The 26,351-nt window shown below is 46.4% G+C and overlaps 1 protein-coding gene across 6 annotated transcripts in view; it reads left to right on the top strand.

The window, feature by feature from the left end:
• The window catches only part of LOC138570116 (collagen alpha-4(VI) chain-like), a 559,183-nt gene that overhangs the window by 404,315 nt on the left and 128,517 nt on the right, over positions 1–26,351 (top strand). For all 6 annotated transcript variants that reach the window (XM_069648741.1, XM_069648737.1, XM_069648740.1 and 3 more), the window contains 4 exons: positions 3,472–3,534; positions 7,774–7,824; positions 15,375–15,410; positions 15,517–15,579. In XM_069648741.1, the coding sequence (XP_069504842.1) occupies positions 3,472–3,534; positions 7,774–7,824; positions 15,375–15,410; positions 15,517–15,579 (213 nt within the window). The remainder of the gene's footprint in view (positions 1–3,471; positions 3,535–7,773; positions 7,825–15,374; positions 15,411–15,516; positions 15,580–26,351) is intronic.

Here is a 26,351-nt window from a genome sequence, read left to right as displayed (position 1 = left end):
CCCTTACTGCTGCTTTGATGAGTCTGTCTACTATTGTTATTGATCTTCTATTCTTACTTTCCTCAGTCCCACTAGTATGTCTTATTCATGCCTCTACATGGTTCACAATGTTGCAGCAGGCGTTCTCTTTTATTTATGATGTTTCTTTCAAGAATATCTACATTATTTTTCAAGATTCTCAATAACATTTTAGATGAAGAGTTCCTCTGCAGCTTTTTAAGACTTCCTCATTTTCTTTGTTTAGTTCATCTAATATTCTTGTTTTTCTCTTGGAGTCATACAAAGTATTGCTAACATTGTTATGAGTGCCTTGGCGATTATCAATATGTTGCTACAGTGTTACTCCAGTGTTTTTGATTAGGTTCTCTATTATTTTTTTTATGTATTATTCATTTTTTATTATTTTTTCTCAATATTTTCTTGAGGACCACAGTTCTTGATGAGTTCCCCCTTTGTTTTGATTAGTTCATCTATTTGTTGCCTCTTTTCGAGTCTTTCTTTATGAGTACTACAGTTCTACCCTGTATTTGATGAACTTGAACTCTTTAGATGTGATTATACTCTTGTTATATTCAGTGTTCACATAGATAATGTTGTGTGTATCTAGAAGTGAATACTGTCTATGACATAATGATGTAATGTACACTTAATATTGATGTACTGATTAGTTAAGAAAGCTATGCCAACCTAGTAGAGTACCTATTCACCATACTGTCAAACAGGTATATACTCCCCTCCCTCTTTCAATGAGCCGCATTCCATTTCACAGGCAATGCCTACTGCAGCCTGTGCATGAAGCATATCTTTAAATGTGATAATGGCATTATCATGTATCATCATTCACCACAGAAGAGTATGCATGACCTAATCTTATTGAATTGGGGTATGGTGGAAATCTGCCTTTTAGTCTAAACTCGCGGGGCATGTGTCATGCCCCATGCACCCCTAACTAATATAGAGGAAGGACTAATATACATTTAATTGCAACGACAATAATAAGGTGGTGCAGAGAAAAAGTTAATAATGGATACTGCAACCCAGGTACATCTTTTTTTATTTTCTATATAAAAGCACCCTATGTAATTATACTAAATTAACAGAAACGAGTAGATTTGTAAATGCCATCACTATTCTCTTTGCTTCCGTTTTCAGCTACAATATTGGTATATAACTGAACGTTATAGACCCAGCCTCAGATTTGTGCTGGGCCTTATGGGCCCTGAAGACCGAGTTAAAGGCCCGAGCCCAGTGAGGATATATATTGAGTTATGAGGGACCATAACACCCAATACAGCCCAAGATCTAGATGTATAATAAAGATATTATAAACCCCCTCATGCTTCCATGAGAAAGAACAAAACATCAAAAGAGCCTAAATACTGGGAGTAATGCCCAATCCACTTTTGATATTTAAATTAACAAGGGTATGTGCAGGATTGTTGGTAGTGTATAAACCTTCCTGGGTTGACATTGAGAATTGGCTGTGGGTCACATAAATGGGCCTGTTGATAGTACATTAATCCCCCTGATCAGTCATGGGGAATTGGCTGAGTGTATGCTTAGCTTTGCTAGTACCCTTGGAATGTGGTGGATTGACATTGAGAATTGGCTGTGGGTCACATAGATGGGCTTGTTGATAGTACATTAATCCTCCTGATCAGTCATGGGGAATTGGCTGAGGGTATGCTTAGCTTTGCTAGTACCCTTGGAATGTGGTGGATTGACATTGAGAATTGGCTGTGGGTCACATAGATGGGCTTGTTGATAGTACATTAATCCTCCTGATCAGTCATGGGGACTTGGCTGAGGGTATGCTTAGCTTTGCTAGTACCCTTGGAATTTGGTATCCTGGCCAATCTGCGGGCTATACCAGTTTTGAAGCCTGCATATTGTAGAATGAGAATGCTTTGTGAGCGTTCCAAGGTAAATGATTAAGACTTCATAGACCGCATCTGAGGGTCGTGCCAGATGTCATGGGCCCTGAAGTCTGAGTTAAACTCCCAAGCATACCATGGGCTTGGTAGCACAAAAAGAGACAGATGCGGCCAGCAATCTGTCAGCTATTGTATGGCCCACAGATTGTGTTACAGCTATGCTCCCTGACTATTTAAAGGGTTGCGAATAGTTTGAGAAGGTACAAAGAGCTTGAAAACAACCTTCTGCACCAGCAGTGCTGTGAACGTCGGTGTTGTGTTAATTGACACTACTGTGAATGGCACTACTGGATTTTTGCCAACACCACTATTGCAAAATTGGCATCAGACTGTACCATCTGCTAACAGGACACTGTCCCCACTAATGGCCCAAATGAAGCAAGGGACCTTAATCAGATGGTACAGTTACCCCAAACGCTGTTATCACCAAGGTGTACGCAAAGTGCTCGTTAGTGTTAAAAAAAGAAAGAAGCGAATGCAGCGATGAGCAGGTGTGCCCGGTCAGCATCATGAGATGGGCATGTGCAGGTATGTGGGAGCAGTGCGGGGAGATAGGGCGCTGCAGTGGTGCACGAGCAATGAGCTACAAGTGTGCGGCTAAGTGGAACGCGTACACGGGTAGGCATGGACAAGAGGAAGAGAGGTGCATATGGGGACTGAATATGGCAGGGGTAGAAAGAGTTGGAAAGAGGGGAGGCTTTGCCCAGAGAATGTGAGGGACTGAGGCTTAATCTGTCAGATAATGCCTGTGCTCTTCATGTCCTTATTCAGCGCTGCAGACACTCAGGTTGCAAATGAGAATTAAGAACATACAGTATGAGGACATTACAAAAGTACTACCATCATTAAACAAGTGTCAGAAACATATTGGAGGTGTCATGGTTCTTAGTAGTTAGGAGTGTGGGACCAAGACGCTTCTTTATAGATTGTTCACAAGAAGGCGAGGTGTTATCATTCCCAGGTTCCTTGTGCCCCTTTTCACTGATATCTTTTTAGGGATTAATTACCAACTGCATCTGCTGCAAGTCAATTCACCCTGTCACCCAATTTAAAAGTAGGATCTACTCCATCTGGCTGCTTGGGTCATTTCACCACATTTTACTACAGCATTTCTGTGGGGGGCCAGTCCCCATAACCTCTTTCTAGAATGCCCACATCTCCACCCGCCGACCTGCCCTCACTCATATTCCTTCCCACCCGTCCCTTTAGCCACCCTTACTGCAACAAAATGTCCCACCCAAAAATGCGGCCAGTCAGCTGTACCAGGGAGAAGCTGAAAGAAGACATACCTGTTAGTGGTAAGAGCCAAGATGACCTTAACAATGCATACGACGTGTCTTCATTGTACTTTTGTATAGTCTTTTCTCACTTTTTGTCTGACATCACTTTTGCGGCAGGTGGCCTTTCCATGTGTTTGTTGCTGTCCCTCAAGCATTTGGTGCAGCATATACCTTTTAAATAATGAAGCATGGCTTATTTAACTGTATGGTTTCTTATTTTGTTCTTAGTAATTGAACTTCTATTGAACTCCTAATAGGGTGAACCTGGAGATTTAGGGGAGAATGGCAGTCCCGGCCCCGAAGGACGTAGGGGCATGCCCGTGAGTATTGCCTTTTTTTCTTTTTCAAACTATTATTTGATTTTAAGTATGTCTTAAAACTCACAATGTGCACTTGCCTTGTCTTTCTCATGCTGCTTTCTGTGGCCATCTAATCAGGTAAGATGTCCAGGTGGGGGTTTGATTCTCCACAAAGGAAGTGAAGAACTCTTATAATGAGAGCATCTCAGTGTCCTTTGACATAGGACTGATCATTTTCTGGTTCTGCAAACCTCACTATTTATCACAACTCTCCTATCTGTGGATGATAAGATAGCTCAGCGAGTTAAATCCTTGCTTTGGATATTTCTGGGCACCCTGAAGTCACAGGTACACATCCTCTGCCCTTCATCCTCCCACGGATCATATACATTGAGTGCCATTAGACTGCTATCATAACACTGACAAATTCAGTCATAAAAGACATGTGATATTAATGACATTTCACTAGTGTGAGCCTGTGATGAAATGTCCTCAGGTAGATGTGAAGTAGTTCTCTGTGAAAATACTGACTGCACACATGCATGCAATGCAAACATCTTATTCTTGGCATTCAAAATGCTGCAAGATCTTTTTGCCATTTGAAAAAATGAATACCAACCAAATCTACTCATATTACCCACCTGTGCACACCTTCACCTGTCCCTTGCGTGCTCTAAGCATGTCATGTATTTTACCACTCAACGGTCTCCCAGTAGAATTCACATGCCTTCTCATACCACCTGGTGACCTTGTTGTCCCACTCTCTAGGCATAGAGTAGAGGGTTCCCCCACCCCCAAATAGCCAAAGACTCCTACCACTGAGAAATGTCTATTACCTACGATTGTTTGTCAGCCTACATTTCTGTAGGTTAATAAATGTACCTTTTATCTCTTAAATCAATATATGTTCAATAGATATTTTTTAAAGGAATCCCACCATAGAATAATTAACCTATGAATTCTGGGGCCCCGATAAATTTACAGAAGAGTTGGAGCCTCAGTTCAAATGAGATCATAATTTCTGGTATTTCAATGCAGGACCCTCTGTAAGATCCAAAGAGATCAAAAGCAGGCACACAACATGAAAATGAGGGAAGAGATGTAGGTCTCCTTCGTCTCTATTGAGATCGAGGGGTGGCTATCACAAGCACCGCATGAGCCTCAGTATTGTCACAGCAGAATGGGGATCAGGTGTTTCAGAGAAGATTTTAATGCTTACTTGATTCCAAAGGTCAGCCTCCAGATTACATATGGTATAACATTCCCACTCCGGGCCTGGCACAGGGACAGCTGAAGTGCCAGGAAAAGGGTGCTCTCCCTATTAGTAAGTATCTGATCATTGCTAGCACCTTGGTTGTTGGTTTGAGGAATAGATCTGGGTGGACACTCCAGCTAAAGTGACAATGGCACACAATTGTTGCTATAAATAGTGCAGGCCCAGGCTGTCTTTCCTGTTCCTGTTGTTTTAAGGCAGAGGTCCCCCCTCATACCCTAATTTTTCTTCCCATCCTAACCAAATATCCCACTATGCCCAGCAACCTCCACAATATTTGCTTTCCCCCAAATAATTGCCAACATGATCTTTACTGCCACTGTTCTGTTACCATGATCACGTGAGCTGTCAGGACCTCTATTCCTACACACGTGCCCTGCCTTTCCTAAATGACATATGCTCACTCTCAAGCTATAGCAGCAGTAGGCTCAGGATGTGTGAAATCTGAATAAGGAATGTCACTGCAGGACCACGCGCAGGAAGGACCTGGGTAGATGAATACAAGGAGATACAGGATACAAGGTTGGATCCAAATCTGCAACAGGAAAACACTATTCCAAGTGCAAAACCTGAAGGCAGAGTCAAGGCACCCATTCCATAATTTGCAGCAGTTAGTGGTGCCAAAAATAATCATTGGTTAGGAGTGAGGGATTTCTCTTTAAGTGTTACCAGTTTTTTATTCATGAACAATGTGCACTTTAGGTTTAAGACGGACTGAGCTAACTTGCTGATGGATTTGCAAAGTGCCCCACTTTAGCATAGCAGTCGCCTACATGCTTAAAGGCATCTCACCAGCATGTTGAGAGCTCGACCCATGCCTATGGCACTGGAAGCAGAGCCACCATTGCAAACACACCGGGGTCCATTATGTTGTACCAACCTGTGCACACACTGGACTCAAACAAGTCACATCATGCTAGGCAAGTGGGAAGTGAGGTGGCGAGTAGTGGGGACCTGTGCTTAATATCACAGGCCCCTCAGCAGGTACTGAAAAGTTTGCAATCACTACAGCACAGAGTCTTCCTGAATGCCCACGTCTTGCGCGTGGTACAAGGAGTGACCCTCAGAGCGGTTTTATTCTGAGCAAGAAGGGTCAGTTGGCCAAAAGGGGTGGAGTCAAAGGCGGAGTCTGGTTGCAATATATACCAATCCTTGCATGTCGCATTTCTTAGATGTATTTACAGAGGTCGGAATCTCTTGTCAGCCAAACAAAAGTATGTGTAGGCTGTTTTTTGTACAAAATAGAAAATTTGTAAAAACAACACGAGATTTTGCAGCAATGATTCCCACTTTAGGGTGACCGCTTAGGCTTATGTTGAGGGAATGTCAAGTGAAGGGGAGGGGTGTGGGTGCAAGGGCTCTCAATGGGGTTTGTTTCTCCTTTTGCCCTCTGTGACAGTACACACTCTAGACATAACTTGTGGGATTAGGGTTGATGTGTAGCCCCTGTTTAGGATGGTGTTTCCATGTTATTGAAGTCTAACTGTAGTTCATTGACATCAGGTGTAATGCACTTGACCCTATGAAATGCTGGTTAGGGCGAGCCATTCCATAGTCCATATGGGCCAGAAGCAGTGTATACAGGCCCATGGATTGTTCCTAGATCGACCAATTGGCTTACCCTCTGCAAAGCTATTCATGACAAGGTATGAAAATAAAATGTGTTGAACAGTGAAGTAGAAAGGCGATTTCAAATTGTGGTTGCGACATATGGGATATAAAGACAACTTCTGTATAATATGCTTAAGTACATAAGTATGATGCAGGGTTGTGGGACATATGTGACGAAAACTTCCTGTTGCACACACATGCACGCCACACACTAAGACACTGATATCAGATAACTATCACGTTTTCAAACTTGTATTTGTACAACCTTACCTCATTCATATGGACAACATTTCCAGTAATATTCACAGCATATCTGATCATCATGTGGGTTGGTTCACCCAGGAATGTTTTCCTTACAGCTAAACCCCCCCCCCTATTAGTATCCATTAGTAAAAACATATGGCGGGGACCTTTCTCACTGCACTGAACTGTATTTGCTGAATTGTTTTTGATGTAATCTTTTGATTGGATCCCCCCAGCGTCTCCAACACCCTGTGATTGATCACTAAATTGACTAATCGGTGTGCACTCCTTTACGACAACCTTCTAAAATGGCCGTCTTCGTTGCAATGCTCCAAACCCTTTGGTCAACAAAGCAGGAGATGGAAGGAGAACCAGAAGTATCGCCTACACGGAGCATACATTGCGTAATTTCTCACAATATTGGAAATCACTTGAGTCCTCTAGATAAGAACACTATGATAGTCAAGTGGATCTGTTCCGCACTTGACTCGGCCATCTTTCGCTCCACTGTACGAGCAGTGATCACGCAACCTCCGCGCTTTGTGTGCATAATTGCATGGAAGGCAGTCCGGCCTGTGCAAACTCCGGGGAGATCCAAAACGCCCGCCCACCACCTCATGCAAACTCAGTTGACGAATTCAGAATTAGAACTTCACTGAAAAAAAACGCAATTCTCTATACTATTTTCCACCTGGGGAAATGGGTATGAATACTGAAAACGTCTGTGTGCAAGCACTCAATTTCATTAGGTTTTTCTCAGCCAGGTTGTGTTTAAAGGTATCGCCATTGAATATTCACCCCCTTCCATTAACAGATTACAAGAAGCCCCCTAGTAACAGGCCGGTGCTTCTCAGCAGCTGTGTCCTGTTGTTGTTTTCTGGGTTGTACTTGGTACATGGTGGTTTCTTTTGACAGAAACTTAAAGTGGTTAATTTGGTGGACCTAACTTTGGTAGTTGGTGTACAATAAATGTATATGGGGGTTGGGCGTAGGAAGGGGTGGGAGAAGCTGAGGTGGGGGATGTGCTTGGTCGACCAGATTTACCACTTCCAAATGTGTGTCAATGACTAATGACAGATACTGTAAATATCGCATTGATCTATGATAATGACTTCATCCTCGTGTTTGTTCAGGGCGTAGATGGCAATGACGGCTACGGTGAACCCGGAAGGAAAGGAGATAAGGTGAGTCCCATCCATCCACTACCTTCTGTTCCAATATAAAAGCAGTATTGCCCTGAATGATGTGTGTCATCGCCAGGGCCCACAAGTGATGGGGCCGGGCGGGCATAGGGGGGCAATTCCGAGTCAGCTGGGGAGAGCGACCCAGCCCCGAGCATGGACTCTTGACGAACTTAGTGCTTACGGTTTGCTTTTGTGGGTAGGGGATGGATGGAGGGGTGGGAGATAGTTGGGGGATTTAATGTTTTCTTTTTTTTCTCCGATATGCTCAATCGTTTCCACTGATACCTGTTTAACTCTTGTTACTGTTTGTAATGAAACTAATAAAATATATTTTAAAAAAAAAAGGGGGGCAATTCCTAAACAAGTTTTCAACCTTTGTGTTTGTTCATACCCAGTGCTTAAAGTGGACGGGGGCCTGCCGGGGCCGGACCACAGCAGTCTCCAGAAAGTGGAGCTGAGCCGGGGCCCTGCCGGGGCCCCGGTCCCACACAACATTGGCAGGACGCATTATCTCGCCGCAGCTGCTGCCGCGACCTGAGATGCACCCGTCATTATGTCGGGCAAGCTGACAAAAGTGCTAACCAGCCACAGGGACACTGAGGCTGGTGGCACTTCCGTCAGTCAGTGTAACTTCCTCTGATGACCCCTCATCAGGGTCATCAGAGGAAGTTACTGTCCCTTTGTTTGCCCTCCCCAGGTCACTGACCCTCGCAAACCCGCTGGTTCCGTGATCTAATATGCAGATTAGATCACAGATCCCGCGGGTTCGCAGAGGGTGAATGGCGCCTCGGGCTCAGTGATCTCTGCTCTGAGTACTGAGCCCGAGGCGCCTTTCTCTGTTGGCAAAGCTTTATAAAAGATGCCTTGAATGTGTACATTTCAAGCCATCTTTTATAAACGTAGAAATATTTCTATGTTTATAAAAGATGGCTTGAAACGTACACAAATCAAGGCCTCATTTATAAAGCTTTGTCGACGGACAAAGCCAGCTTGGGTTTTGTCCGTCATCAACGCTTCATAAAAGATGCCTTGAATTGTTTACGTGTCAAGCCATCTTTTATAAATGTAGAAATATGTTACAAATGTCTATGTTTATAAAAGGTGCCTCGAAAAGTACACAAACCATAGTAAGGTAAGCACACAAGTGTGCGTAACTTACTATGGTTTGTGCACTTTTCAAGTCACCTTTTATAAACATAGAAATAGGTAACATTGCTACGTTTATAAAAGATGGCTTGAAAAGTACACAAACCATAGTAGTACGCATACAAACATATAAATGCTCAGATACATTTATATATTTGTTTGCGCACCTTACTATGATTTGTGCACTTTTAAGCCACGCCCACAGTGAAAGCCACGCCCCCAAATGAGGGCCCCCCTCAATTTCTTACCCCACTTAAAGCACTGTTTATACCACATATATATGGAGAAAGCACCTGCATTCTGTTGGTGCGCTCATTTATAAATGTGAATCTGCGCGTGCACTTGGCTGCGCACGCGCAGGTGCGCTGTTGTGAAGCAGCGCACCTGCAGAATGCAGTCAGGGTGCATGCTAGGGCAGGGCCTGCTGCAGCTGCAGGCACGTCCCCGGCCACAGGAGGCTGGGCTTGCAGCAGCGGCAGCATCTGCGCTCATTGTCCTGCAACGTGGTCTATCACAGCATAATGCATGCGCACAGAAATATTGCATATTTATTCTTCTTGGACCCCTGGTGTACTTTCTCTGCTCCAAATAGAACCCCTTATGGTTAGCATGCTTGCCATGAGCATTGCTATTTATTTTTTTACATTTCCACCACGAAAACTTAGGTGGAAACGTAAAATATAGTATTTGAGTGATGGCATCTTATAATAGATAGCAGCAGACACCTTTGGGTGTCAGTGGGGCAACGCACAGCTAGGTCTAGGGGGAGCACATGTGCAGAGATCTGCTGGAAACCATGCCTGGGGCGAGGGAGGGGGAAGTCCATGTGCAGGGATCTGCTGGAAATCATGCCTGGGGCGAGGGAGGGGGAAGTCCATGTCCAGAGATCTGCTGGAAACCATGCCTGGGGCGAGGGAGGGGGAAGTCCAGGTGCAGGGATCTGCTGGAAATCATGCCTGGGGCGAGGGAGGGGGAAGTCCATGTGCAGAGATCTGCTGGAAATCATGCCTGGGGCGAGGGAGGGGGAGCACATGTGCAGAGATCTGCTGGAAACCATGCCTGGGGTGGGTGAGGGGGAGCACATGTGCAGAGATCTGCTGGAAACCATGCCTGGGGCGAGGGAGGGGGAAGTCCATGTGCAGAGATCTGCTGGAAACCATGCCTGGGGCGAGGGAGGGGGAAGTCCATGTGCAGGGATCTGCTGGAAATCATGCCTGGGGCGAGGGAGGGGGAAGTCCAGGTGCAGAGATCTGCTGGAAACCATGCCTCGGGTGGGGGAGGGGGAGCACATGTGCAGAGATCTGCTGGGAACCATGTCTCGGGTGGGGGAGGGGGAGCACATGTGCAGAGATCTGCTGGGAACCATGTCTCGGGTGGGGGAGGGGGAGCACATGTGCAGAGATCTGCTGGAAACCATGCCTGGGGTGGGTGAGGAGGAGCACATGTGCAGAGATCTGCTGGAAACCATGCCTGGGGCGAGGGAGGGGGAAGTCCATGTGCAGGGATCTGCTGGAAATCATGCCTGGGGCGAGGGAGGGGGAAGTCCATGTGCAGAGATCTGCTGGAAATCATGCCTGGGGCGAGGGAGGGGGAGCACATGTGCAGAGATCTGCTGGAAACCATGCCTGGGGCGAGGGAGGGGGAAGTCCATGTGCAGGGATCTGCTGGAAATCATGCCTGGGGCGAGGGAGGGGGAAGTCCATGTCCAGAGATCTGCTGGAAACCATGCCTGGGGCGAGGGAGGGGGAAGTCCAGGTGCAGAGATCTGCTGGAAACCATGCCTCGGGTGGGGGAGGGGGAGCACATGTGCAGAGATCTGCTGGGAACCATGTCTCGGGTGGGGGAGGGGGAGCACATGTGCAGAGATCTGCTGGAAACCATGCCTGGGGTGGGTGAGGAGGAGCACATGTGCAGAGATCTGCTGGAAACCATGCCTGGGGTGGGGGAGTGGGAAGTCCATGTGCAGAGATCTGCTGGAAACCATGCCTGGGGCGAGGGAGGGGGAAGTCCATGTGCAGAGATCTGCTGGAAACCATGCCTGGGGTGGGGGAGGGGGAGCACATGCGCAGAGATCTGCTGGAAACCATGCCTGGGGTGGGGGAGTGGGAAGTCCATGTGCAGAGATCTGCTGGAAACCATGCCTGGGGCGAGGGAGGGGGAAGTCCAGGTGCAGAGATCTGCTGGAAACCATGCCTCGGGTGGGGGAGGGGGAGCACATGTGCAGAGATCTGCTGGGAACCATGCCTCGGGTGGGGGAGGGGGAGCACATGTGCAGAGATCTGCTGGAAACCATGCCTGGGGTGGGTGAGGGGGAGCACATGTGCAGAGATCTGCTGGAAACCATGCCTGGGGTGGGGGAGTGGGAAGTCCATGTGCAGAGATCTGCTGGAAACCATGCCTGGGGTGGGGGAGGGGGAGCACATGTGCAGAGATCTGCTGGAAACCATGCCTGGGGTGGGGGAGTGGGAAGTCCATGTGCAGAGATCTGCTGGAAACCATGCCTGGGGTGGGGAAGGGGGAGTAGATGTACAAAGATCTGCTGGAAACCATGCCTGGGATGGGGGATGGGGTGTACATGTGCAGAGATCTGCTTGAAACCATGCCTCGGGTGGGGGAGTGGGAAGTGCATGTGCAGAGATCTGCTGGAAACCATGCCTGGGGTGGGGGAATGGGAAGTGCATGTGCAGAGATCTGCTGGAAACCATGCCTCGGGTGGGCGAGGGGGAGCACATGTGCAGAGATCTGCTGGAAACCATGCCTGGGGTGGGGGTGGGGGAGTACATGTGCAGAGACATGCCGGAAACCATGCCTGGGGTGGGGGAAGGGGGAGTGCGGGTGCAGAGATCTGCTGGAAACCATGCCTCGGGTGGGGGAGGGGGAGCACATGTGCAGCGATCTGCTGGAAACCATGCGCGGGTGGGGGAGGGGGAGCACATGTGCAGAGATCTGCTGGACCCCCTGCCTGGGGTGAGGAGAGGGGGTGCATGTGCAGAGACCTGATGGACCCCCGTGCCTGGGGTGAGGGAGGGGGAGCATGTGCAGAGATGCGCGTTAACGAGTTGCTTGCATTCTGCCCCCTCCCCAGTTCTGCTATAAATCATGACTGGGGGGCCGTGATAGGATATGGGATTTCATGTTCTTTCTGTTTCAGTAGTGCAAGTGGTCCACCAATGACTGGAGCGTGTACCACGTGAGCATGTCATTAATGGAGGGACGTCAATCTCCTTATGAAAATTAGGACTGATGTTTTGGTCAGAAAAGAGACATGGCTGCCATTGTTCTCCTAAAAAGTACTGCCACCACCCAAGGACCAGGAAATATTAGACTGATAATCTGGATTATTCTGAAATGTTCAGATGCCAAAGTTTTGGGTAGCATGTCTTTCTGTTTGGTCCCCTTTAAGGATCCTTAGAAAATAGCGCATTTAACTATTTCCGATACCAATTCCTCATGTATAGTTCATTATATATATTGTCTCTGTCACAAAACCTCTATTAGATACAGTTTTCCTAATAAATTGCACTTTTAAGGGCCTGATTCACAAGAAAGATGTTTTACGGATGTGCACAACAGCAAGTACAAGCTCATACATTGTGCTTGCCCTGGTCACAAAGGGTGTCTTTGTGTGTGCATTTCTGGATACACAGGAACTGGTGCTCCCCAGCAAAGCTGGTGGCGTGGGGAGAGATGGGTTACAGATGTACCCAAAACCTTCAAACATGCCTATATCCCTCCCCTGTTGAAGAAGCCTCGGGGCAACCCAACTGATTGGTCACATTTTAGACCCACATGCCACCATATCTACAGTCCTACATAGAACCCTGGCATACACTGGAGGACGTGCAAGTAGGCTCCATCCTTTACACAGCATGTATCTGTGGTTGCTGCCCTCCTTGATGACCTGAGATGGGACAAAGGCGGTGTTGGGCACTGGTTCTATTCGACCTTACGGTTGCCTTGCACACAGTCCATCATGCCATTCTATGCTCCTCCCATGAATCACAAGTAAACAACACCGACTGGCCAACCATTTGGCCATTCCATTTGGCAACAGCTCAAAACCATCAACATTAGTAAAAAAAAAATCAAAAACTGGTGGTGTAGTTGAGGTTCAACTACCTTTTGTCTTTTCCTCGCATCCCCTTTGACTCCAACTATGCCTCGCCTCGACTATGCGAACCATACCTCGCTGGGCATTCTTAAGTATGTCTTCGGCTCCACAGTGTAAAGTGCTCCTGCACATGTGCCGTTCAGATTGGGAAGATATGGCCATATCTTCCCAGCACTTTGCCGTCTGCACATGTCGGCGGTGGTGGCACTGATTGTTTTTAAATCGTGATACATGCTAGACTGGGACAAGACCACTGATGAATACATTGAGGAACTGCTAGTCTGGCTGTAGTTTATCCTCTTCTTCACCAAGGTACACAGACACCCCACGAAGGATTTAGAAGAAACGGAGAAGGGGCTGAAGCTAAGCTTTGTGATGGTCCACCATTTTGTCTTTGATCAATTGAGGGCAACCAATTGTTCGGTAAAAGCCTCATAAAAGACGAATATGTTGTATTTTAGTGCATCAGTGTTCTGCTGGTTACGGTTCTTAAGTGTGAGGAGGCCACCACGCAGTGTCAACCTTATTAATTATTAGTCATATTACTAATTTTCTTATATATATATTTCTAACGTTGACCTAGCATGATTCCTTTAGGGCACTTTCCCTGAGATGTGGGCTGGGCCATGAACCTATTGTCATCAACTGCCCACCGACTCTACACCCAAGTGGGTGCTGGGCGTCAACAAACAAAATGTTTCCCAAATACTGAAATTGGAAAGGAGGGCTCAGCTGAGCAAGCCCATTGACTGCCAAGCAACCTGCAAACCTGTTTATTTATACATGATCTCAGCGCTTTGAGAGTTGCGCATCACAGATTTTCAATCAGGGATTTCTACATTTTCTTAAAAGAGTCTGAACACATACAGTGCCCGATTCATAGAAATGTGCGCAGAAATCCTGCAAAGGCCCTGTGCCGAGAAGGACACTGAGTGAGCCTGCACCCAGATAAAAAAATGTGTGCGAGCCCTGCATATTCATGGAATTGTTTGTGCAAATCAACCATATTCGCAAGTCTCGGCCAGAACGCCCCGAAACGCCCACACGCAAAGCATAAACAGCCAGATCAGTTGTCTCTGCGTGTACCCCCAGGCGTGAATACAAGCACCCTTCAAAGAGTTTGTGGGGTCCCCTCCAAGCAGGCCTGCATCTCAGGGACCCTGCGAGGGTCCCCCATAACTGCTCCCGGCACCCTGACAACCCGCGTATGAAAAATCGTAACTCATTGTAAACTCAGAAAATCTGCGTGCGAACCCCCGTTAACCATTCCTGCACCCCAACACACTGCTGACACGAACCCCTAAGTAAGTTCGGAACCCCGGTTGCGTACATGCACCCCAAAATCCGACATGCAACCCCACCTCCGTGCTGACAATCCTACTCGCAAGTGTACCCACACCTGCCTTCGGGTGGCAGATCATATGAAGGACTTGCATGGCCATTTCCCACCCGAGAGGTTGCGCGATCGAATCCATGAATGAGTCTCTCGCCGAACAATTGGTGGCCCTCAGAATGTCTATTTTTGAGCAAGTTCTTCCCCCTTATTGGTGTTCTGCCCCCTTCTCAGTCCTTTGGGAAAGCCACTCCCACGCTCTGCATGGAGGTCTCACACAAGGCCCTCAACGGCTCGCAAAAAGGTGTCGAGCCTGCACAAACTCCACGCAAGTCCAGGAAAAGTACCGCGCATTTGATTCCATGAATGGACGAACAGGAATTTGTGTGCAGAATGGCACGCAAATACCCTATGTTCCGCGCAATTAATTCCATGAGACGAGCACACAGTGTTCTCAGATGGCTCACTTTCAGGAACTATGCATCACTTTTTATTGCCCTACTGTTGATATTATTTACAAATGCTGCATACGCCTGACTTACTGCTTCTGCTGCCCTTCCTTCTTCCTGTGACCTCATTGCCTGCTGTCCTCTTACAGTGTTACACAAAGCATCGTTAGTATGTTTCTTGCTAAAGATTAGTCTCGGTTTTAGCCTTTCTGTAGAATTTTCTCTGCCCTGCCCCTCAGCCAGTGCGCTTAAGTGACCCGGGATGGTCAATCCTCTCTCTTACCTTGTCACCCTACCATACCCCCTTTGCACTCTGTTCACTTGGTGCATGACGAAGCAACCGCATTTGTGGTTCATGCCTCATAGAACACCAATGAATAAATACATGCATGCAAAATATACCCTTGGTGGCATTGCAGTATACAATATGCCCGGCGTGTTCCTATGTTCTTGGCTGCACTGGGAGTCTAATATTCACACTTATACTGTTGTCTTTCTTCCCCCCTCCCAGGGTCAGGAAGGATTTCCGGGATACCCTGGGCTGCAGGTAAGATCCCCACTCCCTTCTCCTGTTGGTGCTGCTCCTTTCAATGCGGTTTCCCGGCTTGCCATGATGCTTATCCAAATGCCTTTGCTTGTGTTCCCTTTCGCAGGGGGATGACGGTGAAGTTGGCAGCAATGGGGGAATTGGAGCCAAAGGACTTCGGGGTAGAAGGGTAAGCAGAGTTGGATTCAGTCTTGAAATGGCATTTGACCTGTGGTTCATGAATCCCTTCCCACTGCCTGTGGCATGTCACATCATGTGTGGCATGGCCATTCTCGGGGCTGCCGGGCCTGGCAAGCCTAGCTCTCCTGGCCTCGTTGTCAGGCAAAAGGCATGCAGGGAAACAGCAAAACAAGTGTCCACATACGTTGAATGATAGAGGGCTTTATCTCACCTCCATCGCATTTTTTATTTTTTGACATGTTTATGTTCAAGATTCCGCACTTGCAAAACTAGTATAGGATTCATACTGCAATTGTCACAAATAAATGTCATTGAGCTTTGGTGCACCTTTCTATTGTGCAAAAATCAATGCAAGTTTCAACAACAACGTACAATTTATTCACACACATTGTGTACTGCAAAAATGACTAGGCACTGACTTTGCACGGCAAAAATATACTTTGCACAGTTCCATGAATCAGGGTTTGTGTCGGCAAAGTCACTTTTCAGCATTGCAAAGTCACATAAACTGTGCACACAATTCCAGGAATCGGGTCCTGAGTCTTCAGAGCAGCCTCTTGGATTATTTATCATGACCATTATAAGGCAGTGAATTCAATTGCAGGTCTCATTGGTCCATCTACTGATTTGCTTGGTCACTTACAAAAATAAAATGGTACCCTCTGCTTCAATGCTGTTGTATTAAACACAGTAGGTGTGAGAGGATATTCCAAGACCCATGCTACGGAGGTCTTAGCAGGCCACTTAAAACACCAGACATTGTTCCCCACCGTCCCTTGGCTGACCTATTGGTAGTGCTGGCCGAGCAATCACAGCCAAGTTCTTAGGAGGGGATTGGGTTGGATAAGTTACAGAGTTATGCAGGTATAGTTAAGGAATATACACATAGATGTGTAAATTAAATACTACTTATTCTTTTATTTCGTACTGTACATACCACTTTTCAGTCAAACCGCAGGTCAAAAAGGTCAAAGGGAAGAAACCGAAAATAGGGATTGTTATGGCTTGCAGCTTGAACACATGATCGACTGATTGTCCGATTAATATAACATGTGATTGTGATTGCCAACCCCAAGCTGAGTTGCGTGGTCCTGATGCATCCTTGGCAGGGGTGGTGGCTTTGCCAAAGATCTGGAATTCATTTACAAATGCTTCTTTAAATAGTACCATTATAATGGCCTTCTTTAAGACAAGAAGGCTGGGAAGGCCTCTAGCTTGTGGGTCCAGTGCGTTCATTTAAAGGGGAACCTGTAACCCAATGGGGTTTCTTCTGTACTTCATTTGACCTAATTTGGCTTGGCAAGTTACATTTCTTTTCCTTGACCTCAGGATATATATTGGGACACTGCTTTCGAAAGAAAGTCTGCCCTTTGCCTCTATACGCTTTACAGATAATACAAGGGGTTTGAATTGTAAGCCTTGCTCAGTGAGCAGGCAATAATTGCCATTAAAGGCCACCAAAGCGTGATCTTACCTTTCTGGTCCACTTTCTGGGTCCTCTCCTGCTCGCTTAGGTTCCACGTCGAATGAGGTTCAACTGCTATCCCTAAAATTATTATTAAATAAGTTTATTCGGATAAAATCCATTAAGCAGACACATAAATACAAACACCACAATACAGTAAAACCAGAATTATACCATGCAAAGCATAGAATAATACATCAACAACATCAGATACAAATATGTCTAACTATGCTTTCAAAGACCATTAATGGTAAAAACAACTCAAGGTAAAATATTCATATGTTGTTTCCTCAATTTCATTGCCCTCCAAAAATGGGATAGTAGGGCCCAAGTGAGACAAGGTGACTCAGCCCTGAGCAGATAGTGTAAGGCTGGGCGACATTGTCTAAACTTCTGTTGCCTAAGAGCAGGCAAGATTGTTTGTTGCCTAATGTATCAATAGGCTGGGCAAAAATACACAAATTGTATGAGGTCCTCCACGGCTGCACCGCACAGGCAACTGCCAGGATCATCAATAAAACCTTGCCAGTTAGGTGTATTGGCTTTCAACAAAAGACTATTAAATCGAGCTCTGGTAATCAACAAACAGTCTGATTTCCTATGACTCAGAGTTAGGTACTGTTGCATGGAGTCCACACAGCTTACAATTGCATGCATTTTATTAGCCTTAGTCAACAGTTCTCTCGATTCACTCTGTTCCCTGAGTAATAGTTCAAAGTTTTTTTGTATAACTATTTGTTCATTACTCAATAGAGAGCATGATAAAAAGAGTGCTGGGTGTTCATCTGAGACAAGTTATGTCTAATATAACATAACCAAGGGATTTCATTCCAGTCTGCTCTGGAGAGAAGGGGCTTGATGATATATAGAGTCAGAGCCACCTTGAGATTTGACCAGATACGCAGCCAATGGAGAAGCAGCACCAAGCACCAGTCACCCTCCAAGAATCTAGTTCCCCATGCAATGCAAAAGTGGGAGCCCAGCTTGGAAGGCCCAATAACCTCTTAAAGAATGTCTTCTCCACTATCTGCAACTCCGACGTACTCACATAGCCCCATAACTAGGCACCATAGTTAGTCACTGCCTCGTAAACCTTTAGGATCATGGGAAGAGGTTGGCCTTGGACACCTCCCCCCCAAAGATTGCTTCATCCTAATTTTCTGTTTATATACATGGGCTTTGCCCCACACCGCTGAAGAAAAACGTATTCCTAAATAGTCAAATTCATGAACCCTCGGTATAATAGCCCCATTACGCAACATTTTGTGCATTTTTACGATCTTTCTCCCTCACACACGCGTCATAACCGCAGATTTAGCTATGTGTATCTTAAGGTCCAAGACATTCATAAATTCATTATACACATTAATCAACTTTTGGAGTGCATTGGGTGTGCAGGCTATAAGAACAGTATCATTAGCGTATGCCAAGATATGCCAGGAAAGGCCTTGTTGCCCACTGTAGGATAATCCATATTGGAATTCACTGGGGCGTTATATAGGCCATTAATATGAAGAGTAAAGAGGACAGGAGCTAATACACAACCCTGACGGACCCCCAGGTTTGTATCAAAAAAGTGTGTGCATTGGCCCTGCTCCCCATAACGCAAACAAACCTGGTTGCCCCTGTGCACTGCCTGATGTACTGTCAATATCTCCATGGGGTAATTCACAGACCTGAGCACCCTTCAGAGCTTCTCCCTGTTAACCTTATCGAAGTTGGTGCTCAGCTCCATGCATGCCAAGAAGATATGTTTGCCCCTAATGCATACTGATTGTGCCACCAACAAATAGAGGTTGAGGGCTTTCTCCCCTGTGCCCACACTAGGTCTAAAGCCGAACTGGATGTCAGATAGTATGGAGTTGATTGAAATCCACTTTTCCAGGTGACCCAGCAACACTCTCCCAAAGATCCTGAATGTTGTATCTAATAGGGATATTGGCCTATAGAAGAGTGGACCCCCTCGATCTCCCTTTTTAAAAATAGGAAAGATCATAGCAAGTGTCCACAAAAGGATATCTCACCAGACTCCGGCACAGCATTGAAATTAAGAGTTAGCAATGGGGCCCATTGCTCCAAATAATCGGGAAAGAAATCTGCCCAAACTGCATCTGGCCCAGGTGCACAATTAAGTGCTTGATTAGAAATGGCTGTAACAACCTCATCAGGGAGGCGAGACAGGGTCTATTTTTACTTGAGACTCACTAGGTCCATGATATAAATTGGAAAAATTGTCAACCCAAGCCTTGGCTTCCACAGAGATCTCAGTGCCTTTCCGTATAGTGGGGCCCATGGGCCACAAACTCCCAAAATGTCTTAGAACCATTTGAGGATGCAGCCTCCACCAAACTGTCCCATGCCTGTTCTTCAAGCTCCATTTTGCATTTCTCTATGGCTGCCTGAGGCAGCTCTAGCATGAGTCATATCGTATTTGGTCCTAGCTGGAGAGTTTAAGGCACCAAGAAGGGCCCGCTTAGCCACTCTACACTCTGCATTATGCCAGCCTCTGATTTGAGGCTTTTTCTCAGCATAATCTTGCTGAAGAAAGGTCCGAAGACAAATAGGAAGGTGATCACTACATGGCTCCTTTACCACCTCAATCCCTTAATCATGTCCCAATGCTTACTGACATGCAGAAATAGTCAATGTTTGATGTGCCCTGGTGATTCCTAAAGGTTGGGAGGCAGGGTAGATCTGGAAGTGCTCCTCCATTCGCTGATTGCAACCCACATTCTTTGAGCCAGGGGCAGATTTTTAGACCTTAAGCACTTATCTTTGCATCCCGCATCTGTGGGTTTGGGATCTTTAGAGGAATATCTTCTAGCTCATCATAAAGGCCTTCTGGAATTCCCCTGTTCATCCTGACATTAAAGTCACCCACTAACAAGAGAATCATATTCTGGTCAAACTGATGAATCACTTATTCCTCAAAGAATTCTTTAAATGCATTCAATCTGTTTCGATCAGAGTTATGGGGACTATTGTAAAAATTTAGGATCGCCAAGTTGTCACCTTTACTCAGATTAAGTCTAATAAACTGGAGATAGTTCAAGTTAGTATTGATGACCTTAATCTTACAATCCAGGGATGCCCTGACCATAGTTACCAAACCCCCGAAACAACGCCCTCTATTATTCTTACAGGCTGGGATTGGAAAAGACACAAAGCCATCCAAGAAAAGATCTTCCACAGTCCAAGTTTCTTGTAGGAGAATCATGTTGTGTTGTTTTAAAAAGCTCACTATATTCTGATCCATGAATTTAGACTTGGCCCCTGCAATATTCCAAGAAAGAATTTTTTTTATTATCTGTATATATCGGATCAAGTCCCCCTTTTCCTCAAATTCTATCCCATTGGTAGAGGACTCTATGGGGGCAGGAGACAGTGTGGGAGCCAAGGGTAAATCCTGTCAATCTATCTCCTCAAATTTTGATAAGACTTCACATTGATTTGACACTGCCACAGCCCGCAACCCCATTATTGTGTTCATTTCCATGGGTAGAGAGTGTGGCCCTGGATTTAAGTGCAAGGTCCTACCCTCCCTGCCTTTTATCCCTGGAGTCTGTGTTGTATGCTGGGCTGCTTGCTGCCCCTGTTTCGAGGTAGGAGCAATTGTTTTCATCCATCCTACATCCTACTGCTCCTACAAATATTACTGTGCAATATTTTTGGGACAATCCGCAAAAAGATTTGAACATTTAAATGTCAGTGTTTTAATCCCATAATTACAACGCTGCAGCATCGCGCTTCTGGACACATTTTTCATCACTTTCCTACTGCCTATCACCTAGAAATGTTTGTTTGTGTTTCTCTGTGCCTACAATAATGTGCACCATGCAGTGCTTTCAACATGGCGCCGCCCAGGCCTTCTTATCCTTTGAGGCAGTGCTTGCTGTATGCCTCTCTCCATCCTCTGCAGGGATTGGCTTGGGAGCAGCTCTTGTGGACCAACGAGGGACCGGCAAGCTTTAGCCAGCCGCTTCTCAAAGGCCCACTTCTAAGGCCCCTGCTGCTTCCCTGTCTGCTACCAAGACGCTACATGAGACTACCACGGAAACCTGACCCTCCCTGGGGCTGCAAGCTCACTCAGCTATGTAACTGGACTACCAAGACATCTCTTGTTACACCTTCTTAGGGTTAATCACCTCCTTCTACCTACCCTTTCTTTTTGATTTCCCTTCATGGACCTTCACTCTCCTCTCTGCCTATTTCAAGTGGTCGCCCTGTATGCTCCCTATTGCTCGCATTTCAGCACTCATCTCTAGCCCATACCTCTTATCCTTCACCTATGGTGCCTTAACATATGCCTTTGAAAGTCAATTTTGGGTGTGTTCCTGTAATTCAAATTTGGGTGTGTTTTAAAAAGTAAAATTTGGGTGTATTTTCTAAAAGTCAATTTTGGGTGTGTTTCTAAAAGTCAAATGTGGGTGTGTTCCTGTAATTCAAATGTGGGTGTGTTCCTGTAATTCAAATTTGGGTGTGTTTCTAAAAGTCAAATTGGGGTGTGTTCCTGTAATTCAAATTTAGGTGTGTTTCTAAAAGTCAAATTTGGGTTGTGTTTTCTGAAAGTCAAATTCGGCTGTGATCCTGTAATTCAAATTCGGGTGTGTTCTTGTAATTTGGTTTGTTTTCCACGTTACTTTGCCCCTAATTGTAACCTGCCAGCGGAGTGACTGTTCCATATCGCTGTTCTCGCATATCTCTCCTACTACCTCCTATCACTACCTGCTCACAGCATTATCTGTTTCTCCTATCTATTCCAACTGTTTCTCTATCAACTATCCTTCCCTTCTCACTAAGTCTAGTAAGAAGAAATTTAAAAAGGATATCTTGGCTTCCAACCCAGGTCTCCCCATCGCTGATACCTATTCCAGCCCCTCTGCCAGATAAACCCTCACTGACATCCTCATTTTTCGTTCCTTCACCAGATATCTGGACTCCTCATATGATCTCTGTGCTCTGTCCTGTCTCCTTCTCTCCCATTAATGGTGACACCTGCTGGGTAGTCCTCATGGCTTTCTTTGACTCCTCCAGAGTCATCATTAATGTTTATCTAAATGGCACTGTCATGGTGCAAGGCCTTCAGGCTAATCTCCTCCTCTTTGATAGGTAGTTCCCTCGCCTTATAAACTTCCTCTCATCTCCTGCATCCCCCTATGCTCCATCCTTGGCTACCTTGCCCCCTCTCCTTCCTCTTATGCCCCATCTCAAGCTCCCTTCATACCTCCGCAGGGCGTACCTCTGATTTGTACCCCTCCCCAGAATATCTTTAAGGCTGGTAACCGTCTTCATCTTGCCACTTTGAACTCTCGCTCGGCTGTCAAACACTCCATGACATCTTCCACCCACTAGAAGAACTTGACCTGGATGTCCTCGGTCTTTCTGAGACATGGTTTACGGACAGCTCTGTCACGAGCTTTGACCCTCTCCTTCCTGACAGCTACAAGATCCTCTCTGCCCCCACCTGTGAGACCAAGAACCTCTGGGTCATCTTTGACTCCACACTTTCCTTCTCCACGCACATCTCTGACGTCTCTAAAAAGTCAAACTATTTACTGCACCTCCTTAGAGGTACTCTGCCTTTCCTCTCCTTCCGCCAGAAACTCACTATCTCTCAAGCTCTGGTTCTCTCTAGGTTCGACTACTGTAACAGCCTATTTCTAAATCTACCTGCAGAACAGGACTGCAAGACTTGTCCTTGGCCGCAAGGCCTGGGATCGTATCACTCCATCTCTGAAATCCCTTCATTGGCACCCAGTGGATGCAAGGATTACATTTAAAACCCTCTGCATTGTCCACAATGCTTTCTGGGGCCTGGGTCCAAAATACCTTCAACTATCCCTACGTAAATACCTCCCCTCTTGAGCCCTTCGCTCCTCTACTTCTAATTCCCTCAGGGTCAGTCGTTTTTAAAAGAAAGGAGCTGGGGGTAGATCTCTGCCCTCGGCTGGGACCTTCCTTTGGAACAGCCCCCCAACCTCCCTGAAACTTGAGGATAACCATCTCCGGTTCTGTAGACATCTTAAGACTTTCCTTTCCGCTTCTGCCTTTGTCCCCCCTCTCCCTTTCTGATCTGTTTCTCTCTCGGCACCATGCAACTGGCCACCTGGTGTTCATTTGGGCCCAGGTACCTGCTCATCCTGCCACCCTCCTGCACTGCCCCCTGGCTACCCTTTGCACTGGGGTCTCTATCTGCACCCATACAGTCCCTCTCCCACTTTCTTCTGCACTTATGCGTTATACCCCATATGACAAATCTAGCACTTGCCACTTGCTTGCTGCACTACCACTGTCCATCGCCTTTATTTATTTTACTTATTATTTATGCTTCTATCTCCTCTGTTCCACACTTTCCACTTCATCCCCCCTTCCATACACTTTCCCCCTTTTCCCTCTTCCATGTACTTACATGATTTTAAATGTCACTGGGCCTTGTAAGATCGTGGTTTTGTTCTCCCTTGTTGCCCTCCCTTTGCCTAGTCACGCGCTGAAACACTTGTGTATGAGGGCGATATAAATAAAATATCATATCACTTATTCACGTTGTTCACGGAGGTAAAAATAAGGCCAGTTTTCACCACATCATCCATATACTGAAAGGGATGCAAGTGTAACACCTTACTAGTGCCCTGGTTAGGAGGGTAAACAAAGGCAAGACGAACAAACCGACTGTTGTGAGGTTGACCTTTACAGGCAGAACCTATAGTCAAATTAGAGTTAGACAGGTAATTGTACAAGGAGGAGATTGAACAAGTGGCCCCTACACAATCTCCTCTGTATCCACCCTTCCCACCCTTCAGGCGATTAGAATTGCTCTGCAGTCTATTTTAGAGCCACTCCAATGTGTGTTTACCCATTGACTTTTTGTGTTTATCAGGGAAATACTTGAGTCCCTTCTCTCTCTTGGCAATACAGGGATATCAATTATTGCCCCAATTAATGGGGCCACAGCAGGAGTAAGATCAATTACCTCTCTCTCTCCACCGTTGATCAAACTGTATTCTCTGGCCCTTGCACAGAGGGGTTATCAGCCTTACTAGAAGAACATATATCAGCCTTAACACCCAATGGCTGCATAACAATGGGTGGGTTCTCGTTCCCTGTCCCTGTGACATCAAGAGCTGGGGGGCTTGGATGGGATGCCCTTGGGTTAGTCAAAGGAATTTTTGGAGTACCTAATGGTATTGAGTTTAACTCGAGAAGCCCTTTCTTGATCTCCCTAATGGAAATATTCATAATCGCTAATGTACATGATCACTTGTTTGAAAGAATGTATGGAGTCTATAATGGGGTGTGACATCCTATCCAACAACTCTAAAACGTAGCATCACTGCCCATCAATGTTACACTATGCTTGGATAATGATTCATGGGTCAGAGGTTCCTGCTCTGGCTCCTGCTGAACCTGTTGTGTCTGTAGCTTCGTCAAAATAGTAGACTTAGCCTTATTAACTGTATTGGCCATAATGACCATGTTAATTGGATTTAAAGGAGGCGCTGGAACTGGGACTAGGGGTGCAGATGAAACAACATGATTAAGATTAACCTCATGCTCTATCCCTTGGGTGTACAATGGCCCTCTCAGTGACAATTATACACTCTTCAATTTTACCAGTCATCTCTGGTAAATAGAAGTCGAGCAGGGATTGTGAACCTCCCTTCTTTTTCCCCACAATATTCTTATAGACTGATTCGTGGAATTATTTGCGCTGAAGATATGGAACTTGCGCGCCAAACTGCATGCAAACCCATGTCTGTCGATTCATGGAACCGACTGCCCAGGACTATCTTGGGACTTGCGTGGAGTTCGGGCAGGGCAGGAAGGTCCGTACGAGTCGATGAGCGCTTTGCGCGAGTCACCACGCAGAGCGTCGCCCAGCTTCCGCAGAGGGCTGGGAAGGGGGCGAGGCACAGAAAATGGGACAGAAAAAGAATATATGAAAAAGCCGGCGTTCCAAGGTACGGCCTGCAGGCAGTCCCTCGGATGCCCACAATTGCGCCAAACAAGACGTATTCATGAAACCACCAGGGCAAAGTTTACTCCGGGCAGGAGCAGGGATTGGTCTGCTAAAGCAGGCAAGCTTTAGATCAATCACCTGGAGACTTGTGCCTTTAAAAGATGGGGTCTCACATCCCATCAGCAGTTTTACTTAGTTCTTCAAGGATCCTTTAATACTGAAGAGTCGTTCCGAAAGATTCTCACTGGACTTCCTTTGGAACAATTGTACTGTCCAAAGTCCTCAGCCTGAGGAGACAGAAGGAAGATCTGTCCCCTAACCACTCTAAGGCACCTCAGGAGTGACCAGCTCTGTGGATCACGGCCAACCACTCTGCAACTGATCTCCTAAGCTACGGGAGGGGTGGTAGGTAAGCTACTACCATATAAAGAATATCTTGCTGAAAACAGGAGCGACCATGACCTAACCAGTCTCTAAGACCCGAGTAGACCATGGGGGAAGTTCAAAGTCAACAGTAGCTGGATTCAGTCCATTATGTGCTGAGGTATAAGACCCAGGATCGAACCTCGATGCGAACTGATCAGGCTCAGTTCAGGCACGTAGGATGGTGGAGGCCCTGACAGCAAGCAGCACCTCTTCAAAGATGCAGGTCGGGATAGTCCCAGTAATGCATTACAGTTGGCCAGACTGAGCCGGGCTTTAGCTGCTGGGAGAGGTCGATGAGTGATGCTCCAGCTGTTCAAGTCGGCGAGCAACGGCCATCGAAGTGGTGATCTTGGATGCGTTGATGTGCGATCGGTGAGGTGGCAGTACGTGGGCTAGCTGGGCCAAGCCGTGGTTGTAAACTTTGGTTAGAGTCGGCGAATGAATCTCCAGTGATTGGGTTTGATTCTCGGTGTTGAGCAGTCGCTTTAGGCATAGCAGGTGATTTGCTTCGTCTGGAAACGATGCAGTGTCCAGCTGGTTGAGAGGCAAGGAATAGTTAGGCTGGTTGGAGGTACGCAGACACCAACGCCAACGCCTTCCCTCTCGTTCAAGATGCGGTGAACACTGAGTGACCAGATCCGTGCAATAGAATAGGGAGCTTCAGCTGATCTAGACCTCCCACTGCTGTGAGGCCTCTGCAGAGGACGCAAAGACAGGATGCTGTTGTTCAGGGTGTGCTGGATTTACGCTCAGAGTGCTACTTTCTCCCGTCTGTTGCATCTTCTCTTTTCTTCTTTTGGGTTCGGTTTTTGTGTAGTAATCTCTTTTCATTCTACATGCAGATGGGGCATTTCTTAAGAGCATAGCCTTCCCACGGGCCACGTTTCCACAAAGGCAAAGGAGCTATCTCATA

This window comes from Ambystoma mexicanum, chromosome 2q (genome assembly GCF_040938575.1).
Source record: "Ambystoma mexicanum isolate Mex_15411 chromosome 2q, UKY_AmexF1_1, whole genome shotgun sequence".
Classification (NCBI taxonomy): Eukaryota; Metazoa; Chordata; class Amphibia; order Caudata; family Ambystomatidae; genus Ambystoma; species Ambystoma mexicanum.
The sequence above is the reverse complement of the archived record's forward strand: the minus strand, read 5'-3'. Positions and strand labels throughout refer to the sequence as shown.